Below are 22,441 nucleotides of genomic sequence, written 5' to 3'. Positions count from 1 at the left end.
CACCATAGCCGGGCCAGAGGGAGGAAGGGAGGGGGCGGGTACGAATGGTTCGCGCCTGCCCTGCCGGAAAGAAAGTGGAACAATCCGATTGGCGGCGGGAGCCGAGTGGCTCCTCCTTCCAAGAGCCGAGTCTACGGCAGGGAGTGGAGGGCGCGCCATGGCGGCGTGTCGTTTTCGGAGGAGCATTGCTGCTCAGGTACCGCTCCCCCTTCATTCTGCAGCCAGGGTGTCCCTCCTTTGGGGTCGGGGGCTGCTTTCGCCCTGCCCCGGCCGCTTTCCTTGGTTCCTGGTTCCTCCTTGCTGCAATGTTCCTGGAAAGGTTGCTGGGATGGAAGAATGGAGCTGCTGCATAAGCTTCATTTAAGTTCACTGCAGAGAGCAGTTAACTGTAAGGATAGCAGCTCGCTACACCCCCCCCCACACACACACTGGTGAAAGATGGGCAAGTTGCGGGGCTGGACACTGTTGGTCTCAGAAGTCGTGCACCTTGACTTTGTCCTAGCTAATATTGATTATTTGTTTCCAATCCAGCTTTCACATATTCTGGAGACGCCGCCAGAAAACTTGATTAAGTCAATATATGCTGTTCCAGTGTCAAGAAAAGGGTAGAGTTATTTCTAATTTATATTTAATTATTTTAATTTCTTAAAATCTCTTTGCCATGGTAAGACAATATGATGACTGAAAGTCAGGATGCTGCTAATATTTCAGTTAGCCATTGTTTATAATTTAGGAATTCTTTTAATAGAATTGTTATAATTCTTTTAGTATTCAAAAGAAATCCAGTACAAATAAACATTAACTATTTTGATATGTAGCATAAGAGCAATGACGAAGACGGGTTTGACTCCGTATGGTCTCAATTTATCATTTATTAACACTAGCACAGTATTATCCCTTTCATCACAGTTGCAGCAGCCACTATGGAGAAATTATCTGAACGCTTTAGATTAATGTATACCTTGTGGGTGTGAGCCGAATCTGCAATGTAAAAGGTTTTCCAGGTTTGCTTGGATACCATGTGGATGGTGGCATACAATGCTTAACATCTGAACATGCATTTGTCTTGCAAGACCACTCCTTGTGTTTGGTAATTGTATATAAATTATTCAGTAAAGTGTGCAAATAAATAAAGGTCTTTATGCCAGAATGCAGCAATAAAATAAAAAGCTTCTGAAGCTTTCCCCCTTAATTACTTTTTTCTTTTTATTCATCCCCTAGGCAGGCATGTGATTTCCAACTCTCTGTGAGCTCTGTGCTGGATGCTAGCTCCAGCAATTACTCAAAGTCAGATATTCAGCTTGAAGCCCAGAAGCTGGCAAAGAAGGTATGCGGAGATCTACTTACTGTAATGTGTTTATTCAATTAAAAACTGGGCAGCATAGCCCCAGGGTGGGAAGCTTGTGGTCCTTCAAATGTTGCTGCATAACAACATCCATCATTCCTCACCATACAGACTGGGGCTGATGGGAGGTGGAGTCCAACCATCTGGAGAGCCAAAGGTTTTCTTTTAAAAATAAATAAATAAACAGCAATTTGTATTAATTTCCCCACAAAAGGCTATACAAAATCCTGCACAATATAGTATTATCAAAACAGGATCTAATGACAACATACATAGTCCATATACAGCTATAGATCATGGTTGAACAAAAGCAGAAATAAAACCAAAATAAATAAACCATAGGTATGTGAATGCATGGAAGGTAGAGACTGGGACTGTTTATATAGCATAGACATAATGGTTAAAAGGGGCCAGAGGTTGTCCGTCCCTGATATAGCCTAAAGCAGTGGTTTTCAACCAGTGTGCCGTGGCACCCTGGGGTGCTTTGAATGATGGTCAGGAGTGCTGCGGGCAACACTGGCATTCATCCTTCTTTCCTCCCCCCCCCCCCCGCGCCCTCCTCTGATGCCCTCTCACTTCTCTGCTTCCCAAAGGCTTCCACGGCTATTTGTTGCAGCAGCTCTGGCTATAAGCTCCCCAGGCGTATGGTTCTCTGGGGCTGGTCAGGGGATGCTAGTTACCAGAAGCTGAGGTGGCCTTGGAATATGCAGGCGAGGGAGTCCAGTGATCCAGTCCTTGCTGTTGGGAATGGAGTCTGGTCAGACACGTCCCAGGTGGCTGTGGGGCAGTGTGAGGAGGCACCTCTCTGGGGCAGGGGCGGTAGCAGCAGCGGCTGCCTGGAGGACTCCCAAGGAGAGGAGAGAGGAGAGGAAGCAGAAGGAACACTCCACAAGGGAGGGTGTTTGGAAAAGGGTGAGAGACTGCCAGTTCTGCAGGCAAGGGGTGAGATAACAGCGCTCCTAAGCCCCACTGGGGTGCCGCAGAAAGAATATAGTTGGTCAAGGGATCCATGGACTCAAAAAGGTTGGAAACCTCTGGCCTAAAGGCTGATTCCTGTGTTCTCTTTTCCTCCTTCTGCTTCTACTGCACACATATGGGGAGTGGGCAGGAAAATGGTTGCTTGCCTTCACCTTTGTAGGTTGCAAATGATCAGGTGTGGGATACTGCAACCCCACAACTCATGCACCTCAGATTACATCTGCCTGTTCCATGTTAACATCAATGACTGTCTTCTAGACAGCACTCTACAAAGGTTTTAGGATCACCAATTTTTATATAAAATTGTAATATGGAAAGCAGTCGCTTTACTAATGCACTACTCCTGAACATTCTTGTACTGTGTGTGTTAACTGTGGGGCCCTAAGCTGCTAACTGTGTGTGTGTGTGTGTGTGTGTGTGTGTGTGTGTGTGTGTTACATGTTTTAACATGTATAGCTTAAACAACTTACACAAATTCTATGTCAGGTCGGAAATCTAAACTTTTAATTGTAAGGCTCATTAGCAAGTGACATGTAATGGGTGCCAAAAAGCACCATCTGCTGGTAGTGTTCGCATTGTTAATTGTGTAAAGGACATGCCGTTCTCATTCAGCAGTAGTGGAAGACAAAGTAGTTCTGAAATCTCTCAAAATATAATTAAGATCTACCTCAATGGGATAATGCTGATAACAAAACGTCAACTGTGCCACTCATTGATTGTGTAATCCACTGTTGTCAATGTGTTTTCATTTTAGTTAAAATGTGATCCAGTGGTGAGTGAAATCAGCACAGGTGAAGGAACAGTAAACTTCACAATAAATCGAGAATTATTAGCAAAGGTAAGACCCAATATATATAAGCAGTGAAAATGCTATCAGATATAAATGGGGGGAAATCTAAATCAAGGCTTATGGTTGCAGTGTGGATACTATCCTAGAGCATTTAGATTGTAAACGTATACATGTATTTTTAGAAGTAAGTCCCATTATGAGAGCCAGTGTGGTGTAGCAGTTTGACAACTCTGGGAGACCAGAGTTCTAATCCCCACTCAGCCATGAAGCTCACTAGGTAATTTTGGGTCAATCACTGCACCTTCAGCCTAGCCTACTTCACAAGGTTGTTGTGAGGATAAAAGGAGGAGGAGAACTGTATATCGCCTTGAGGAAAGTTGGGATATAAATGTTTATTATTATTATTATTATTATTATTATTATTTTCAGTGGGGGTTAATACCTAGTGTGTTGACGGCTACAGTCTTTATTTACATAAATGTTTGTTCCATGGCAGGTAACAAAATAAAAACAACTGAAATACAATAAAAACTGGGGGGGGGGGGGGAATGAAGCATACAACTAACACAACAAACTTAAAACCACAACAGTCCCATTTGGTTTTCATTTTACTAAGCTAAAAGCTGGGGAAACAGAAATTTAGTTAACATTGTTGATTTGAATGAGGTGTTTAATGACTGAAGCACTGAAATATGCTGCAAAAGAAACTGCCTTTCCCAGTTCACCAAGGGAGGGCACAGGAAACTGAACCGGAAGGCAGAATCCGAAGTAAGCTCTGGCTGCTGCCAGTCTTCCAAGCCCACCACAGTTGTTTGATGACATCATGTGGTGTCACAGATGCTTGGAGATTCAAAGCTGCTGGAACTCTGGCCTCATATATTAAAATGAGCAGGCTTGATTTCAAGACATGCAAAGCATGAGCATAGATAGTAGAATTCTGAGAATCAGCAATTCTCTGGGTAGCGGATCACACACTCTGTGGAACACAAGTGAGAACCAACCGCTCCTTTTATTGTGCAATCCTGTATGTGTCTGCTTGGAAGTTAGGCCCATTGAGTTCCAAGGTAAGCATGTGATCTTAACTTGGCTACTGCCCCGCAGAGCTTTACAGAACAGCAGGGTCTCAGCCACATGCACAGCCCTGTTGAGACTGCTGACCAGGGGCAGGACGCTTTCCCAGCCTGGGGTTGGTGCAGCAATTGGGCCTAGATCCCATTTTCAGACAAGTATTGTCTCCCAAAGCACCTCACACCAATCCTACTAAATTGATGGCAAACCTCGGGCTTACAAGCCAAGAAGACAGGATACATGAGGGAAGACAAATGGCAGGAAAAGGACAGTTTGACAATACTAGTGTCAAGTGGTGAGTTGAAGTTCTGAAGTTAGCTGCTGCTGAGGTTAGAACTGTAAGTGGGATATGTGTGCTTGATGGTTTATACTACCATGCTTGAAGTTTACTTTCAGGTGGAACTGATTGCTTTTTTGTGAAAGGGATATCAACCTGTTTCTGAAATTCTTCATTATTGATGAATGCCTTTCTTTGTATACATATTTTGCCTTCTAAGACAGTGTTGCAGCAAGTGTTTGAGGATGGCCCCAAGTATGGGATAAACAGTGAACTTTTCTCAGGATTGCCAAAAAGAAAAATTCTGATTGAGTTTAGGTGAGTTCATAGGCGCAATCATGTACATGTTTACTCAATGCAGATTACAGCGTCAGTTACTTTGAAGCATATTTCTAAAATACTTTGGATGCCTTGGGAGTCTGCAGTCTGGTTACACAAATATATTTGGCTATGGACCAACATAGATTCATTGGACTAAGTCTGGTTTTGTTTGCTTCTTTCATTTCCATGCACTATAATGCTCGACTCAGTTTTTTTAGTCATCTTCTTGCTCCTTTCTCCAAAATGATTGCTCTGGTTTGTGTCCCACTGTGGCCTAGGAAATATCTGGCTTGATCTATGTAGGCTGGTAGTTCAGTGGTCTCACCTCATCAAAGATGACAGCTGATAGTTTAAATTCTATTAGGGGATTGTGTGCTTCCATGCTTACTGGTTTTCAAACATATTAAATACCCTCTCCTGTAGCATGCCTGCTGCATCCTCCCTTCTTCTCAATTCAGCTATGACACTAACATTTTCCTATTCAGTAAAATATATGAAAGAACACATGTGCATGAGGAGTATATGAATGAGCTACGGATTAGCATATAAATCTCTGGAGGTAATGGGTTGTAGCCATTGCAGTGCTATCGGTTTTCTACTTGCACAGTGAGAATTCTTCCTCCCCTCCCCTTGTGTGCCCCTAAAATATGCTCTTGCAGGTCCCCCAACTCTCTGGAGCACATTTTGAGGCTGTGTGGGGAACTACAGGTGGCAGGAGAGTAAGGGGAAGTTCTGTTGCGCACATAGAAGTCTGTCGTGCAAAAGGAATTGCTAAAGCACATTTAGTTCTCGAGTAACAAAAAAGCAGCTGCCAGTGCATTTCGGCATGAGGTTTTCTTCCAGGATCCTACTCTGGCTTTGCTTTTGCTTTAATATGTTGTTTTGGGGGATGAATATGCCAGTCGTATTTTCATTTACATGTTTTATTGTGTGGGGTAAGCATAGAGATGGTGCTTTGAGGACTGAGCATGTGTGTCTGCATGCATGCATGCCTTTTACGGACAAGGGGGAAAAGAAACTTCAAATGGTAACCATTGTTGTTTCTTGCAGTTCACCCAACATTGCAAAGAAGTTTCATGTGGGTCATTTGCGCTCTACAATAATAGGTAAGATAGCTGATGCTGTATGCTCATGTGGCTGGCCTGCTTGAAAGGGGTGTTTCCATTCCCCCCCCCCAATCACTTGCGGTGTCACAGTATGGATGCTTTGCCTTTGGCACCTTAATAGGCTCCAATACTGCTCAGGCTTGGGTGTTAATTTTGTTTAAACCTATCTTCGGGGTGGGTGTGTATAATTGTAGGCACTTCTTAGCTCTTTTAATGGTCTGCTTATGAATTGCCTTGAGACAGGCAGTAGGCAATTAATCAATAATCCTGATCTTGCACTATGTGGTTCTGTCCCTTTGTAATGTAGCATTCATAAGGAATTTGAGTCTCTCTGCAATAGCAAAATGAAAGGTCAGCCGTAGGAAAAGTCAGTCAAGGCAGGATTGAGAGAGGCACTTAAAAAAATATATGTTAAGACATTTATTCTAAAAAACTTGTGACATAGACTAGAGAGAATTTCTGTATCGTGGGGAAGAATGAGTTTTCCCAGCTTTGGTTTCCCATACGCAACACAGAGGGGAGGGGACAAATTCACAAGAGGATGCAGTAACAGGTGGGTCACAACTTTGAGATACGGATACATTACCTCCTTTTGAGTGCAGCTAGGGAAGAATTGCAACTCCGGATGGAGTCCAGTGAGATCACACTGAGTTTGCATGTTTAATGAGAAACTATTGCTGCACAAGGATGGCATGCTTGAGATTCTTTTTCAGCTGTTATGTTCATTGCCTTCAAGTTTAACCTCCTTGTGCCTTTTTTACCTATTTGTAACATGGGAGTACAGTAGTACCTCTGGTTAAGTACTTAATTCGTTCCGGAGGTCTGTTCTTAACCTGAAACTGTCCTTAACCTGAAGCAGCAGTTTAGCTAATGGGGCCTCCTGCTGCTGCTGCGCCGCCAGAGCACGATTTCTGTTCTTATCCTGAAGCAAATCTCTTAACCTGAAGTGTTATTTCTGGGTTAGCGGAGTCTGTAACCTGAAGCATATGTAATGCAAACAGGGAGGCTCTTTAACATTGAATTAAATGTGCAGAAGAAATAGTGTTTCTGGAAAAGCACATTCAGACTGTTAGAGATCCAGCAGGAACATGTCCTTATAGAGTCATTAATTCTGTTGGCTGTCACGGACAAAAGCAGAGTGTGGGTTACATATAAATGAATATTTAAGGATGAAGTGTGCTGCTGGGATCAATAATTGACACGTTTTGTTTTCAGGAAATTTCATAGCAAAAATCAAAGAAGCAACGGGACATCATGTTACAAGAGTAAATTACCTTGGAGATTGGGGCATGCAGTTTGGTAAGTAATCCGCGCCCCCCCCCCCTTTTTCTCACTCAGGATATGTATAGTGCATATATTGATATATGCTTAACAGGTTGGTAAGATTCTATTGCAGAAAAGTAGTCAAAAAAATACTGTGCCATTAATTTGCAGTTCATGCAGTTATTTTGTTAACAAATACTGTATTGGTTACAATAACACAGGTTTGTTGGGAGCTGGCTTCCAGCAGTTTGGCTCTGAAGAAAAACTAAAATCTAATCCTTTGCAGCATCTTTTTGAGGTACGTTAATCCACAGTTAAATAGTCTGAAAGAGTTTTAATCTGAAAGAGTGAGGTTAATCAGAGTGAAAATGAAATGCGGTTTTAAAATTGTGTATGTGTGTGTTTGCTTGTTGTACACTGCTTATTTTAAAGTGAAATTGCAGTACTGTATATACCAGTAAGTATGTTATTTATTAAAAAGTAAGTGAGCCTTAAAATACTGTTTATTTTCACATTACGTTTATTTAATTTTATACCACCATTCCTCTGGAGACATACATCTTCTGGAAAGATGGAATGACCATTAACAAATTTCTAGCACAGACATGCCCTCTTTTAACTGAGCACCTGTGTGGAATGAATGCTACAAGCATCTGATAGCTTTTTAATACTGATACTGTTTATTTGACAGAGTTCTAGATAACCTTGTTGGACAATTCAGACTCTGTTTTATCTTGAACTTTTGGAGCTTCCTTTATACTGACTCGAACCATTCATTCCTTTAGCATGGCAATTCTCCAAGATCTCATGCCAGATATATTTCCCTGCTTCCTGAGATCATTGGCACCGAGTCATGATCACCAGGGATTGAACTTGGGACCATCTCAGTATAAAGCTGTGCTTCACCACTGCCTTATCTCCCTTTCCTAGTTGGAGAGAGTTCTCCGAGTTAATACTGACCTGTGTTTTTCACTCGTTTCCTTTAGGTTTATGTACAGGCCAATAAAGCATCAGAAGAGGAGGAAAACATGAAAAAGCTGGCGCAAGATTTCTTTAGAAAATTGGAGGCACGTGAAGAACAAGCTGTGTCATTGTGGCAACATTTTAGAGACGTTAGCATTGACGACTATGCCCGGATGTACAAGGTGCTAGCTTGGATCCATTTTTTCAGTATTTATATATCACTAACAGCCTCACGTTGCTTGGGAATTCTAAGAAGCACACAAAATCAATATGGTTTCAAAAGTTCAGCACGCCACCTTGATTCAAAATGACGCACATACAGAAATTAAGGTTGTCTTTGTCTCACGATAACACTGTTTTCCTTTCGTCCTGGTGGGGGCCATTCAGCGCCTGGGAGTGTGCTTTGATGAATATTCTGGAGAATCGTTCTACCAGGAGAAAAGCCAAGAAGTCTTAAAGATGCTGGACGCGAAAGGACTCCTTAAGAAAACTGAGTACGAACAGGTTCTTCTGTTTACAGCTTTTGAACCATCTGCCACCCTCACCTCTCCTGTTTATCTGAACTTTGGGTTTTTTGGGCAGAACAACTAATGTAAATTTTATCTTTGTACAGTAGGCTGATTTCTGCATCCATTCACACACCCCACTGTGTCCTCCATCCAGACAAGCAGAAGGTGTTATCATGTTCAAGTGCACATTCTAGCCAGGCACAAGCAGTTAGCAAAACAGGGCCAGAGAGGGGTGTGGCCTGGGGAGAGTTATGAGGGCCAGGTGGAGAGGTGGAGAGGGCTGCATTTGGCCCCTGTCCTCAGTTTCCCTACCCATGCTTTGTGCGGGAAAGGACCATGTATTGAATTGATACTGATATTCTTAACAAAGTGAAAAGTTTGCTCTAGGTTGTTAGGGTTGGCAGTCTGCAGGCAGGTGAGAATGGGAAGGGTGAAGTTAATGTAAACGTGATGAATTCATTATTATTTTTATTTAATTTATCTGTCACTTATGGTACAGAGCCTCAAAAATGCAGCTTATAAAAACAATTTAAAACCAGAGATGATTTTTTTCTTTTAAAGCCAACAATACAAAAGGCATAAAATGCTCATCTAACAATGAATTAATGAGAACAAAGTCCTAAAGATCAGCACCACCACAGAGGGCAGTATTAATTAATTGAAGACCCGAGTAAACAGAAAAGTCTCATCCTGGTTCCTAAAAACTGACAGTGCACCAAGCATGTCTCCCTGGGAATAGCATTCTATAGATGGGGGGGCCACCACCAAAAAGGCCCATTCTCATGTGGCCACCCTCCATAATTCTCTTGTGTGGGGTGTACAGGATCTGGGCTGGTTCATAGAGGGAGAAGCATAGACATTTGCCATATAGGTGATCAGTGAGCTGGAGGGTACAGTAAAGTTGCTGAGGAAAGGGAGTAATCGCCTCCTTTTTGTGAAAAGTCTCACTTGCCTTAATCACCCTGGTTTGAAAACAACCTTAATTCTGGAGGGTGGGGGGAGAGAGTATTACTAAGAAGTAAGTATGATTGTAGAAATGTGATCACAAGCTGCAGTCCTAACCCACTGTAATGAATCCAAATAAGAACTCTGGCCTAAAGTTTTAACCAAAAAGCATATGTTTACTCGTAAGTAATTCCAATTGTAATATCAATTCTGCAAAGAATTACAGTCTTAAACATAAAATAGTTTCATATGGAAATTTTCCTTGAAGTCTTCTTGAGATAGATGTCAAGGCTTCTTAAATACGTGTCAAATGTAGACCAGGGAGACCAGGACAGGGCCCCGTTTCGGCATGGATGCCTTCTTCAGCTGGCAATATCAAATAGCACAGAGTACATCAAGTTTCAGAATTTAACATTTTACAAAATCATTATTAAACAACATCAAACGCGTTATATCAAAGTTTTAAACAAAATTTTAAAGTATCATTCACTAAAATTTTGTTTAAAATTTTGTTTAAATTTTTTGTTTAAAACTGATATAACACGTTTGATGTTGTTTAATAATGATTTTGTAAAATGTTTAATTCTGAAACTTGATGTACTCTGTGCTATTTGATATTGCCAGCTGAAGAAGGCATCCATGCCGAAATGGGGCCCTGTCCTGGTCTCCCTGGTCTACATTTGACACGTATTTAAGAAGCCTTGACATCTATCTCAAGAAGACTTCAAGGAAAATTTCCATATGAAACTATTTTATGTTTAAGACTGCAATTCTTTGCAGAATTGATATTACAATTGGAATTACTTACGAGTAAACGTATGCTTTTTGGTTAAAACTTTAGGCCAGAGTTCTTATTTGGATTCATTACAGTGTATTTGGCAATAAGAACGCAGTCCTAACCCATGCACCTAGGAGTAAGCCTCGTTGAATTAAAGGGGACTTACTTTTGAGTAAACTATGGTTAGGATTGCGCTGTGAGATTATGACTATTCACCTGTGTGTCGCATATGATTGCTTCATTGGTTTCTGTTTCTCCATTTTTCTAGAGAAGGAACAGGAGTAGTTTACCTGTCCGAAAAGGGGGACCGTTCTGCTGTAATGCGGAGTGATGGAACCTCACTCTACCTAACGAGGCAGGTATTATTCTTTTTGCCTGTTTGTTTAGCAGTAACTTTAATAATACAATAAAAACAAAAGCATAAAAGAATTTGGCCAAAAAAAAACACACACACCAAGAACTGTCACCCACACTAAAAGCTCTGTGAAATAAATAAAAAAGGAGTTTTATAACCTAGGTGCTGCTGCAGAAATGGCCCAGCATTCTGATGCTATTACAGAGCAATCCTATACATATCTACTCCAAAGTAAGACCTGTTGAGTTAAATGGGGCTGCAGCCTACCTGGTGAGATGCTTCTCAGTATAGAGTTGCAGCCGGCCTTATCCTCTGTTAGACGGACATGACAGAATATTGACCAGTGGCAAATCATAATTGCAAAAGGATTAAAAATGAGTAAGTAAAAGTTTGTTTAATTTTGGAAAGTTTTGTTTGGTCTTCTAGTTTTACCTTGGTTTTCGAACAGCTTAGTTTACATTTTGGCTCCCGAACGCCACAAACCCAGAAGTGAGTGTTCTGGTTTGCAAACTATTTTTGGAAGCTGAACATCTGACAGGGATTCTGCGGCTTCCAGTTGGCTGCAGGAGTTTCCTGCAGCCAATCAGAAGCCGCGCTTTGGTTTCTGAACATTTTGGAAGTCGAACGGACTTCCGGAACGGATTCCGTTCGACTACCGAGGTACGACTGTATTTGCGTTTCTTTTCCAGAGATCTTGCTGCTGCTATAGACAGAGTGGAAAAAAGGAATCCTGACACTATGATATATGTGGTAAGTCTGACTGTCCTGAAGACTGGTGGGTGTAGAGCAGGGCTGGCTACCTCCCCAGCCCATCAAACACATAATTCTGACTTGGCCCTCAAACCCCACTGACTTTGGCAGCAGCAAAAGGAAAGATAAATGAAAGTAGATATAGTGCTGGGGTGAGATCAGCTTGCGGGGCAAGGATGGAAGCTTCCGTTAGATCAGAGCTTTCCATCAGTGGAGGGACGCCATTGGCTACAGCCCAGAATCTCTGGTACAGCCTGTGGCCTCAACAAATAAAAAGGTGACAAGCTTCCAAAGTTGTGAGGGTGGAGTTTTTCTGACACTTTTGGAGATGGGTGTTGGTCTCAAAACTGGATCTTTCCGTCAAGTTTGATCTCGCATACCTGAGAGTGCTTTCCCAAAGGTTATGTTAGAAGATCATGTTCTCACATACACAAGTTTCATACTCATTTCATCCCCATTATTTGTCCTTCCTTGGATATGAACATTTCCACTTGTGTGTCTGTTTGAATGTACATTTAATGATTCTTTCCTTTTTTTCCCTTTTCCCAAGACAGATAAAAGCCAGATCCCTCATTTTCAACAGGTCTTCCAGATACTAAAATTAATGGGTTACCAATGGGTAGAAAGGTAAATGTGTACTTCCCTATCTATATCTATATATCTATAGCAGGGTTGCCATACATCCTATATTCAGCCCTTTAAGTAGCGTCCAGGCAGAAATTGCTGAAATGCCCAGGGAAATCTGGACATAGGGCAGTCCCTGTTGCTAGTAAAAGCTCAACAATATTTCTATCCAGATTTTCGATTTTTAAAATATATGGCAACCCTTATATATATGGCATACTAAGGCTTTGAAGGTGCCCTATTGGAGGAATTCAGTGTTGGATTCTTTTGATTGCTCAGTCAGTGCAAGCATTTATGCTTGCCAGAAAGAATGATCTCCCTTCTCCTCCACCTCATGTTTGTACATGTGCCCAGATATTGAGAACTACAAAGTAATTTCTTTCTAAGCACAGTTGTGAATCCCAAAATGCACTGACATTATTTCTGTTCAGAAGGAATAACATTTCTAGTTTATGCACCTTGGAAAATGCCACTCCCCACCCCCCCCTTAAGGTGAAGTTTCTGGTCCCCTGTCTTCCTGTAGGTGCCAGCATGTGCCCTTTGGAAGAGTTCAAGGAATGAGGACTCGGAAAGGAGAAGTGGTTTTCCTTGACGATGTTTTGGATGAAGCTCGCTCCATGGTGATAGAACAAAGTGCTTCTGCAAAAAGTTAGCTGATCTGTTTCTCTTATTAACGTAATACTTGTGCAGATGGAAATGCCTGCCTGGCCGTAGCATTTTTGTTGTGTCCTCCAAGCCCAACAAATGGTGCTTAACATTAGCTACAATTAGTTTCAAACAAGACAACTTCAAACCCTGGTTTCTAATCTGACTTGTTAAAATTCCCTATAGGCATTGACCAGTGTGCCAGTTCAGATGGCACAGTGACCTGCGGTTAACCAAAAACAGATGTGAAAACTTGTGAACTCCTCCTGCTACTTAAGCAGGAGGAGCATAAGGGAGTTTGCAAGGAATCTGCAAGCCCAGGAGAACGCTAGGCTCATATATGCTTCGCCAATCCACAGTTTAGTGTGACATTGAAATGCAGCCATTGACACTCTTCCCCCCCCCCCAAACCTTTTGTTATCCAATTAGCAACCAAAGAACTGGACAACCCTCTTGAGACAGCTGAAAGGATTGGGCTCGCAGCATTTATCATTCAGGTCTGTTGATGCTGTCATCCTTTCATGAGAAAATGTAAAGTGATGCTGTCAGGGTTTACAAGATGCTTGAATAACTTACCATTTCAGGACTTCAGGGGCCTCCTGTTATCTGATTATCAGTTCAGCTGGGATCGTATTCTCCAAAGCCGAGGTGATACTGGTGTCTTCCTGCAGTACACACACGCCAGACTGCACAGGTAAGAGGTGCAGTTGAAAATGGCGAGAGTCTGGGGCAGGGTCCTCAGGGGGCCAACCCAAAGCCTGGGCCACAACTAAAACAACTCTTTAGATCCCAGCCACTGTTTCTTAATCTTGGCATTTAGGATTCCCAATCTCTTCAAGTGCTTTTTGTTCGGTTTTAGCAAAACTGTTCTGTTGAGTACGATGAAAATATTCGCGAAAAGGCAATGTGGCTCTTTTCCATCAGTAAAATTGCGTACACATTTTAGATGCTTAATATTTCTGACGCTGTTGTCTTTTTCTCCACCCAGTTTAGAAGAGATGTGTGGAGCAGTCCGTCAGGCGTCTTGCGTTAACGCTGCATGCCTACAAGATCCACAGGCTATTTCGCTACTTCAGCACCTTCTCAGGTATTCAGGATATAGGTTGCAAACTTCTGCTTGCTCGTTCACTTAGTTGCTTGCTTAATTGAGAGCTGAAGTCCCATTAGATACAATGGCTCCATTGTTTTATTAAACCAAAGCTTATTGTTATGTGTGAACGCTGCCCAGCATGATTTCTTTACTGCCATGATCGGAAGTACAGTGGTACCCCGGGTTACATACGCGATCCATTCCGGGGCGTGGTACGTAACGCGGGCATGCATATCACAAATGCACAGGGGGGGAAAAACCCCAGAAGAAGTGCAATTTGAGCGCTTCTGCGCATTTGGGGTTCGCACACGCTCAGGAAACACTTCCGGGTTGCAGGCATTCGCAACTCGAACGTCCGCTACACGGGGTGTGCGTAACCCAGGGGTACCACTGTAATTACTGTATATTCTGGCGTATAAGACTACTTTTTAATCCAGGAAAATCTTCTCAAAAGTCGGGGGTCGTCTTATACGCCAGGTGGAGAATCTGTGGTCGAGTATATCTCAAACTCTATATTTTAACTGGAAAAGTTGGGGGTTGTCTTATACGCCGGAAAATACGGTATTGTTGGCATATAAACTTTAGTTTAATTATGGCTTTCTGTTTTGTGTAAACCCAACAGCTTGAAAACAAAACATTTTTATTTTATTTTGTTTATTTTTTTTAGAAATGAGCCAGGGTTTCCTTGATGATTCATGATTAACTTGTGATTTGCCGTGACTGCAAACCTAGTTTTGGAGATGTTTTTTTAAATTTTATATAACCTCAGGCATTTTTGACTGGAGAGGCAAATTCATAAATAACACCAGAAAGAGGCAAATTGGCCTCAGAGAGGCACCACTCTCCAACTCCGGAGGGAAATAGCTTGGTGGCCAGTGTAGGAAGGTGATAGGACTAATACTGTACTGTACTGTACTGTACTATACTATACTATACTATACTATACTATACTATACTATACTATACTATACTATACAGTGGTACCCCGCAAGACGAATGCCTCGCACAACGAAAAACTCGCAAAACGAAAGGGTTTTGCGAGTTTTTAGTTGACTCGCGAGACGAATTCGTCTATGGCTCTTTTTCGCAAGACGAATTCGTCTGGCGAGGTACCACTGTAAGCACCGGATCCTCGCCCCGCCGTGTTTTAAAGCTGCAGGGAGTGCTGCTGTTCGCTCCTTGCAGCTTTAAAACGCTGCGCGACGCGGATCCGGTGCGCGGGGGGCGGCGTCGGATCGCGCACGGCCATCCAAAATGGCGGCGCGATCCCCCCCGCCCCCCCGGAGCCTTGCCCCGCCGTGTTTTAAAGCTGCAGGGAGTGCTGCTGTTCGCTCCTTGCAGCTTTAAAACGCGGCGCGACGCGGATCCGGTGCGCGGGGGGGCGGCGTCGGATCGCGCACGGCCATCCAAAATGGCGGCGCGATCCCACTCCGCCCCCCCGCGCACCGGAGCCTCGTCGCGCCGTGTTTTAAAGCTGCAGGGAGCCAACAGCAGCACTCCTGTTCGCTCCCTGCAGCTTTAAAACGCGGTGCCGCGCCATTACAGGGAGCTGTAAAGGCTTACCTTTTTCTCCGGTCGGGAGGGGTGTTGTGCATCGCGTCCATCTTGGATCGACTGTGCATGTCTGCGATCTCCAGACATGCACAGTCGATCCAAGATGGACCCGATCCATCTTGGATCGACTGTGCATGTCTGCGATCTCCAGACATGCACAGTCGATCCAAGATGGATGCGATGCACAACACCCCTCCCGACCGGAGAAAAAGGTAAGCCTTTACAGCTCCCTGTAATGGCGCGGCACCGCGTTTTAAAGCTGCAGGGAGCGAACAGGAGTGCTGCTGTTGGCTCCCTGCAGCTTTAAAACACGGCGCGGCGAGGCTCCGGTGCGCGGGGGGGCGGAGTGGGATCGCGCCGCCATTTTGGATGGCCGTGCGCGATCCGACGCCGCCTCTCCCCACTGGAGCCTCATCGCGCCACGTTTTAAAGCTGCAAGGAGCGAACAGCAGTGCTGCTGTTCGCTCCCTGTAGCTTTAAAACACGGCGCGGCGAGGCTCCGGTGACGGTCGGAAGGGGCCCCCGGACTTTTTTCCCCATAGGAACGCATTAATTAAATTTTAATGCGTTCCTATGGGAAACGGTGCCTCGCAAGACGAAATTTCCGCAAGACGAAAAGTCTTGCGGAACGAATTAATTTCGTCTTGCGGGGTACCACTGTACTATACTATACTATACTATACTATACTATACTATACTATACTCTTCAGACTGTGCATCATGTCTATTAGATTGTGAGACTCCAGGCACAGGCTACCTCATCCTTTAATATACCTACATCACTTAGAAAATCACAGGTGACCCATTAGTGTTAAATGAGAATAAGTATGGGAATATAGATGTGACCTGGGCGTATCCTAGCTATGATCAGATTCTGAAGTATGTGTCAGCTATTCTATTTATTTCTCTTCAGGTATGATGAGATTCTTTACAAGTCTTCTCAAGATCTCCAGCCCAGGCATATTGTTGCCTATCTCCTTAAACTAAGGTAGGTGAGTGGGTGAGAGAAATGTCTTACCCTTTGAAAAGAATTCAACCTACTTAATTTTTTTTTAAAATCAGGCTTGATAATGAGTAGTTTGATGTAGTTAGATTCACAGACCCTCATTCCAAACTGGAGGAAGTTTAGGCTTTATTTAGAGCTAAATCTGTACCTAGAACCTAAACTTGTAGTTCACTGAAGAATGAACTTCTTTAGATTGAACATTTGAGCATTGCTTCACATGTTAATACTGCATTTCCAATAATAATAAGCCTCATAAGAGAGTGCATTCTGTGAATCAGGCTTGAAAACTTTGAAATGTGCCTTCTGTCAAGTGTTATTTCATTTCCCAGCCTTAATGAGCCACCCCTTTCTTTCTGGCACACTGTTCCAGGAAACCCTGTACATGTTCATAGCATTTGAATCTGCCTCAACTAGAAAAACCAGTTACTTTTAATGGTTTGTTAAGTCCATCATCTGAGTCTGATAGACATTTTGCCCCGAGGCGCCTCATGAACTGATTTCAGTCCAGTGACTGAGGCCAACAGTGCAAAGTGTCAATAGAACTGAAATGTTCGTGATATTTCGAGCTTATTTACTTTTATGGGGGTGAGGGGAAGACTGCAGAAGTCTCTTCAATATATTGCACAAGTATTAGCAGGCTCTTCATGTACAACTTCTGCAGGAGGGCTAGCACTATCCATTAGTGACTGTTTCGTGCCATTGTATGAGTAATAACTTTAACTGTGGGATCTGCAAACAAATGTGTGATGGTGTCCTTCCATTTCCCAGAATGCTCCTCCATAGTCTGGTTTTTCTATTCCCTCCCCGCAACGGTATTTTATGGCCATTGAGCATGTTCAGTCAATGGTGGCTGTGTTGAGGCGCTCCCAACCCGGTTTTGTGCCCCCTAAGGTTGTGGGGTTTTTTTTTTTTTTTTTTACATCAGCAAAGGTTTCCCTCCTTTAAAAACAAGAGCAAAGGTATTTCCAAGCTTGCTGATTACTCCTTGTGGATCCAGAGAGCCACAAGTATAATTTTCTTTTTAAAATAAAAAATGTATTGGTGGTATTATTTGAGTGCATTCCTGTGCAAGTGTGGCAAGGCAATAGTTCTTCCAGTGAAGGTTTGCAGTGCCCTGGGGATGGCGTTAAATCAGGGCTGAGGAACCTGTGGCCTTCCAGAATTTTCTGGACTCCCAACTGGCCATTAGCCATTCTGCCTGGAACTTATGTGAGCTTAGGAGTCCAGCAACCTCTGGGAAGCCACAGGTTCTACCTGCTCCCTCCATATTACAGTATGAGAAACATGGTGAATAAATTATCAAATTCCAGTGGGCTATAAAAAAAAAGTATTGAGGACAATGTGTGCAAACGGGAGAAACTCTTCCGGTTTGGGAGGAATCGCTTCTCACACAACGCTCATCTTAATAGTTCAGAAAATGACTCTTCCACTGGCAGAAGGATCCAAGCCGTGGTGGTTTCTCTGTTTGTTGGTAACCCTTGTGTTACAGAACTGTGGTTACTCAACCTGCTCTTAAGTAAACTTCATTGGTAACAAAGCTGAATGGCAAGGTAAATAGGGGTGGTCGGGGGTAGTCTTTCGCATCACCAAGTTGGATCACACAATTGACAAGGCCTATTGTGATGGACCAGGGGGTGCCCAGCCTTCCGAGCAACTCTGTTGCTTTCGTTTTCCCACTCATTCATTAAACGCTCATCCCTTCCCCCACCTGCAACCCCTTTTATTTTCAGAGAAACAGAAACCAACCTGACTGGGGAAATGCCCAGAGCTCGAATGGACAGGTCTAGCTTTTAAAACAGAGTTGATTATTTTCACAGTGGACTCCAACCACCATGATTTGAGGGAGGGATGTCAAAGTAAATACCTGGATAGTGTTTTCTCCGAGTTTGTGCTACGAGAGCAGCATGCAAGTGCCAGAGTTAGGCAAATTGGGGTGGCTTGCAAAAGTCAGATCACCTGGCAGAATAGCCCCTGGATCTGTTTGTTTGAACTCTGACAAGTTTCTTATCCAGGGGCAACTTTCTTGTGTACCCAGTTTTCAAACTACCGGTAATTGCTTCCTCCGCAAAAAAAAATAAAAAATAAAGAAGGGATTAAGATGTCTGTTTTTCCACTCCAAAATGGTTACTTCCACCTTTACAGGAGAACTGCATTATCACTCTTTTGGAAATTTGGCAGACTTTATCCCTCTCAAGTAGGAGCAACTAGGTTTGAAATTCTGGCAGAGAATGAAAAAGTTTCAAACTTTTTTAAAAAAAGTAACAACAAAGGTTCCCTGCATGGAAATCCATTAATTTCCACGATGCCTGATCCATTTGTTAGGTTTAATCCACTCTGAGGGGTCATTTGCTTGCAAATGTCATTCACTTATACGTGAGGAGTAAATAAAAGTTATAGCAGTTTATAGATTCCCCATTATAGTGATTGGGGAGGTGGATAAAACAGAGTTTCATATCCAACAGATTAGATTTGGGGCCCCCAAATGGAATTGAATCAGAACAACACACAGCTGATCCAAAACAGATTGGTTTGCTTAAAAATGCTAGATATAATGCAAATCTTGGGTTCATTGCACATCGCTAGCAAATGCCACTGAGTTTAGATGTGTACCGAGGGTTTTAGAGAGATTGTTTCATATCACTTTTCTGTTTCAGTCACTTAGCAGCTGTGGCTCACAAAATGCTACCTGTGAAAGGCAGTGTTCCGGAACTAGCAGAGGTAAAGTAAAATAGATGCTATTTGAATAGAATGTGTTGCTCCTGAGATGTGTAACATGCAAAGAAGTCCATTCTGGCAGTCTGCTGAAGGGTGGGGTATATATATGAAATAAGTACATAAATTTTGTGGTTTAGCTTAAAATGTATTCCTGCCCCATACTAATAATTGTGGGGAAGAGGAGATACATTGCTTAAATAAGCGATCTTCTGGAATTGCCAAATGTCGCTTTAGGCCTTCTCCTTAGTGTGGAGAATCTTTCCCATTTTGGTTAGACTTCAGCTTTCTCAGGCTTTGTGTAGCCAGAGAGAATAAATCTACCCACTTCCCCCCTTGTAGTGCCCCTCAAAATACTACCTATACTGTAGATATGTGAACTGTTCTAAACAGAGGCAGAGTGAAAAGCTGTTTGGTGTGGTTTTGTTTTGTTTTCTTCTGAGAAAATGATACAAACGGGGGTTAGCGAGTTAATAAACTCTACCAATCCTTGTTGGAAAAGACTATTTTCTGCTTGTCTTTATTCCCTATTTTGGCAACACACCAAGGCAGTGCACCAAATCAAAACAGCGTTAGACAAAAAAGGTGTGGCACTAATGTTTGAGTTCACCTGATTTTAAATTAAGCTCCGGTTGCTTAATCAACAAAAAATACAGCTGCAGGCTTAACAGCACAACCTTATATACCTACTCAGAAGCCTCAGTGAGCTCAGTAGGACTTACTCCCAAATATCGTGCATAAGGTTGCAGTCTAAATAAATCAGTTTAGGCTGCAGTACTACACACAACTGCTTGCAGTAGCCTACGTTCCATTGTACTCAAAAGACATGAGTGGACACATAATAGGGTTTGCACTGTTACTCGGGGCAAATTAATTAATCACAAACTTGAGCAGATTTAACCTGCCAGGTAAATTTCTTGCAACTGTGCTGAAAAGAAACTATTCCAATATATGTGGTAAATTCTTCCCGTCATCTGTCTTTAACTTGACAGCACCCACTAGAGCCTTCTGTCCACCTTTATTTGTGAAACATAGAAACACATTGCCTTTGGTATATTTACTGATATAGGCGAGGCAGGATGTAGGATATCCTTGTACTGTATTTCAGCAATAGGTAATTGTCCTGAAACAAGTATTTTTCACTTTTTTCTTCCTGGTGCCATAGACCATGTATTACTGGCAGGGGTGCATAGAAGCGATAGTCCAAAACGCCTGCATGGCACCAGCTTGGGGAAGGATGAGCTAAGTGTATTAGGACCGCTTCATGTTTTGTAATTTTAGATTAAGACTTCATCACTATGCATGAGCATGTCTTCCATGCAGCATTTCCATAGTCAGGGTGTGTGCATGCATATGTACTTCACATACATTTCATAGTGTATTTGCTGCTACATTAACTGCAGAGAGGTAATGTTCAGCTGAAAACCTACTTCTTACTATGCATGGGGAACAAGGATACAAATATAGGCGTGTGTCTGTGAAACAGATAATAGCAGACTTTCTGCATTACTAGGATTAAACTCTGGAAGAAACGGCTGTTGGTGCAAAGTGGCCATCTTAACATTTGTTTTTATTCTTTAGTAGTTTGTAACTCTGCTATGGTTGAACATGCACAAAACATTCAAGATTTACTGAATTAATTTTGTTCAAGGGAGCTAAGGATAAAAATTGATTAGTGTCCTCCTCTTCCCCACCTTTTATTTTTTCCAGTCAAGGCTCTGTTTGTTCCAGGCAGTTCGCTCCGTACTGGCTAATGGAATGAAGCTTCTAGGAATCACACCTGTCAATAAAATGTAAAGAGAAGATCTCCTGCACTGCATATTCTAAACTATACAAGTGCTGAAGACTAGCTGTTATTCTGTCCTTGCTTCTCTATATATTGCCTGGACTAGAGGTGGGAAACATGTGGACTTTTAAGATGTCTTTGGACTCCCACCAACCCCCGACAGTGGATCAGAGATTAAAGGAGTTGTAGTCTAGCAGTACTTAGAGATGAGATCATTGGACACACACAGCATTAGCCACTGAAGAACAGATCCCTTTTGCCATTGTATTATTCTTATGAGAGGAGCTAGTCCTTTCAGTCTCACCTCTTTCTTCAAAATATGTCATGGGGAGGAGGTTGCTGCCCTTGTAAAACAAATGTCACAGTAAAATGTAAAAACAAAAACCCAAAGCAAATGCAGCTACAGCAAGTTCAGTGCACTGTGATTATTCACCTTGTGCACAATAAAACATTTTAAAATCTAAAGACCTTTCCATCTTTTTTGTTTTAAGTGCCCAACAGAGCCAAGAAATGAAATAAGTGCCTAGCTGCTGATAGGACATTGATTCAAGCAGAGCAGAGTTGGGCAGTCTGCCACAGAGAAGGTCTAGGAGCAGCCCTCATGTCCCTGTACGATCCATCTTGCATCACTGGACAAGAACTACCGCGATAAGACTACTTGCACAGAACAAAAAGGATTTATAGCATAACCCAAGGAACACAAGTTTGCTGTATGAATGTCAAGGTAAAAATTAAGATTCTAGCACCATAGAGTAGATTGGAAAGGAGGTCCTGAATTGTAGACATGGCAACCTTAGTTTCTCCACCTGAGAAGCTTACACACTCCTAATTGTTTAATTATCAACCTTACATCTTTACAAAGCTGCAGAAAAGCTAAATCAGAACACCTGGCCTTCATAAATTTCAGTGTTGGATTAAGTTGACAAAAATGAATAACTGTACATCTAAGTAGCATTAAATATAGTGATTGTCCCACCCCCATTACGTTTTATTCGATGCAAGAACAAAGGGCTCAAACCCAGATGGCCTCTGCACTACCTAACTTGCACAAAAATTATTTAGCACTTTCAGAATATTAGATGTGCATCGAAAGCATAAGTATTGTACAAAATGGTAAAAAAACAAATCACAATAGAAAAAATCCTCTTACAAGTAGCAGTTTCATTCCCCCCCCTCCTGCTTTCGCAGATTCAGCAGATCAAAAGCTTAAAAGACATAGAATCCATTTCATCTACACCTATGTTCACTTCAACAATCAGATGACAGCATTGTGTTACCACACACCCCACTTCCCCTCACAACAATCATCTTGGTTTCATTTTGGCTACGACAGCTAGCTGATTATCAGAGTAGTTCAGCAACCGACAATAGGAAAGCCAAGGCACAAGCAGATACCGGGAAATGTGTTGTACTGTGTGTTTGAGAATCTGACTGAGATATTTTAAGACTGAATCAACAATTTAGTTAGTAAATGTAGCACCTTTCTTTACAAGAACACGTGAAGAAAATCCCTATTACATGTTTCATCAAAGTGAATTCCAACAGCATTCCCCTCTTTATTTTATATTTAAAAACT

At 42.5% G+C, this 22,441-nt stretch overlaps 1 protein-coding gene across 2 annotated transcripts; it reads left to right on the top strand.

Annotated features, from left to right (window-relative positions):
- The first annotated feature begins 100 nt into the window (after positions 1–100).
- On the top strand, positions 101–21,330 carry RARS2 (arginyl-tRNA synthetase 2, mitochondrial). Of its 2 annotated transcripts, XM_033143378.1 has the most exons (20): positions 101–196; positions 532–605; positions 1,222–1,327; positions 3,078–3,161; positions 4,679–4,776; positions 5,830–5,885; positions 7,101–7,184; positions 7,370–7,446; positions 8,135–8,293; positions 8,499–8,605; positions 10,612–10,698; positions 11,388–11,448; positions 11,999–12,075; positions 12,596–12,720; positions 13,147–13,214; positions 13,302–13,411; positions 13,706–13,804; positions 16,275–16,349; positions 19,022–19,085; positions 20,790–21,330. In XM_033143378.1, exons 1-20 carry the CDS (start codon positions 158–160, stop codon positions 20,874–20,876), a joined length of 1,737 nt encoding a protein of 578 aa, XP_032999269.1. In that variant the 5' UTR covers positions 101–157; the 3' UTR covers positions 20,877–21,330. The 2 variants fall into 2 exon arrangements, with proteins under 2 accessions (XP_032999269.1, XP_032999270.1); XM_033143379.1 differs by lacking the exon at positions 532–605 and having other exon boundaries at positions 119–196.
- Positions 21,331–22,441: the final 1,111 nt, after the last annotated feature.

This window comes from Lacerta agilis, chromosome 3 (assembly GCF_009819535.1).
Source record: "Lacerta agilis isolate rLacAgi1 chromosome 3, rLacAgi1.pri, whole genome shotgun sequence".
Taxonomy (NCBI): domain Eukaryota; kingdom Metazoa; phylum Chordata; class Lepidosauria; order Squamata; family Lacertidae; genus Lacerta; species Lacerta agilis.
Note: the sequence above shows the minus strand (reverse complement) of the source record. Positions and strands in the feature narration are given on the sequence as shown.

Bases quoted from the DNA above. Each gene is read 5' to 3' on its own strand.
- RARS2 (XM_033143378.1), top strand. From the start codon at position 158: ATGGCGGCGTGTCGTTTTCGGAGGAGCATTGCTGCTCAG. The intron at 8,606-10,611 runs GTACGAACAGGT...CCATTTTTCTAG, and splicing joins GGACTCCTTAAGAAAACTGA to AGAAGGAACAGGAGTAGTTT. The intron at 12,721-13,146 runs GTTAGCTGATCT...TTATCCAATTAG, and splicing joins ACAAAGTGCTTCTGCAAAAA to CAACCAAAGAACTGGACAAC.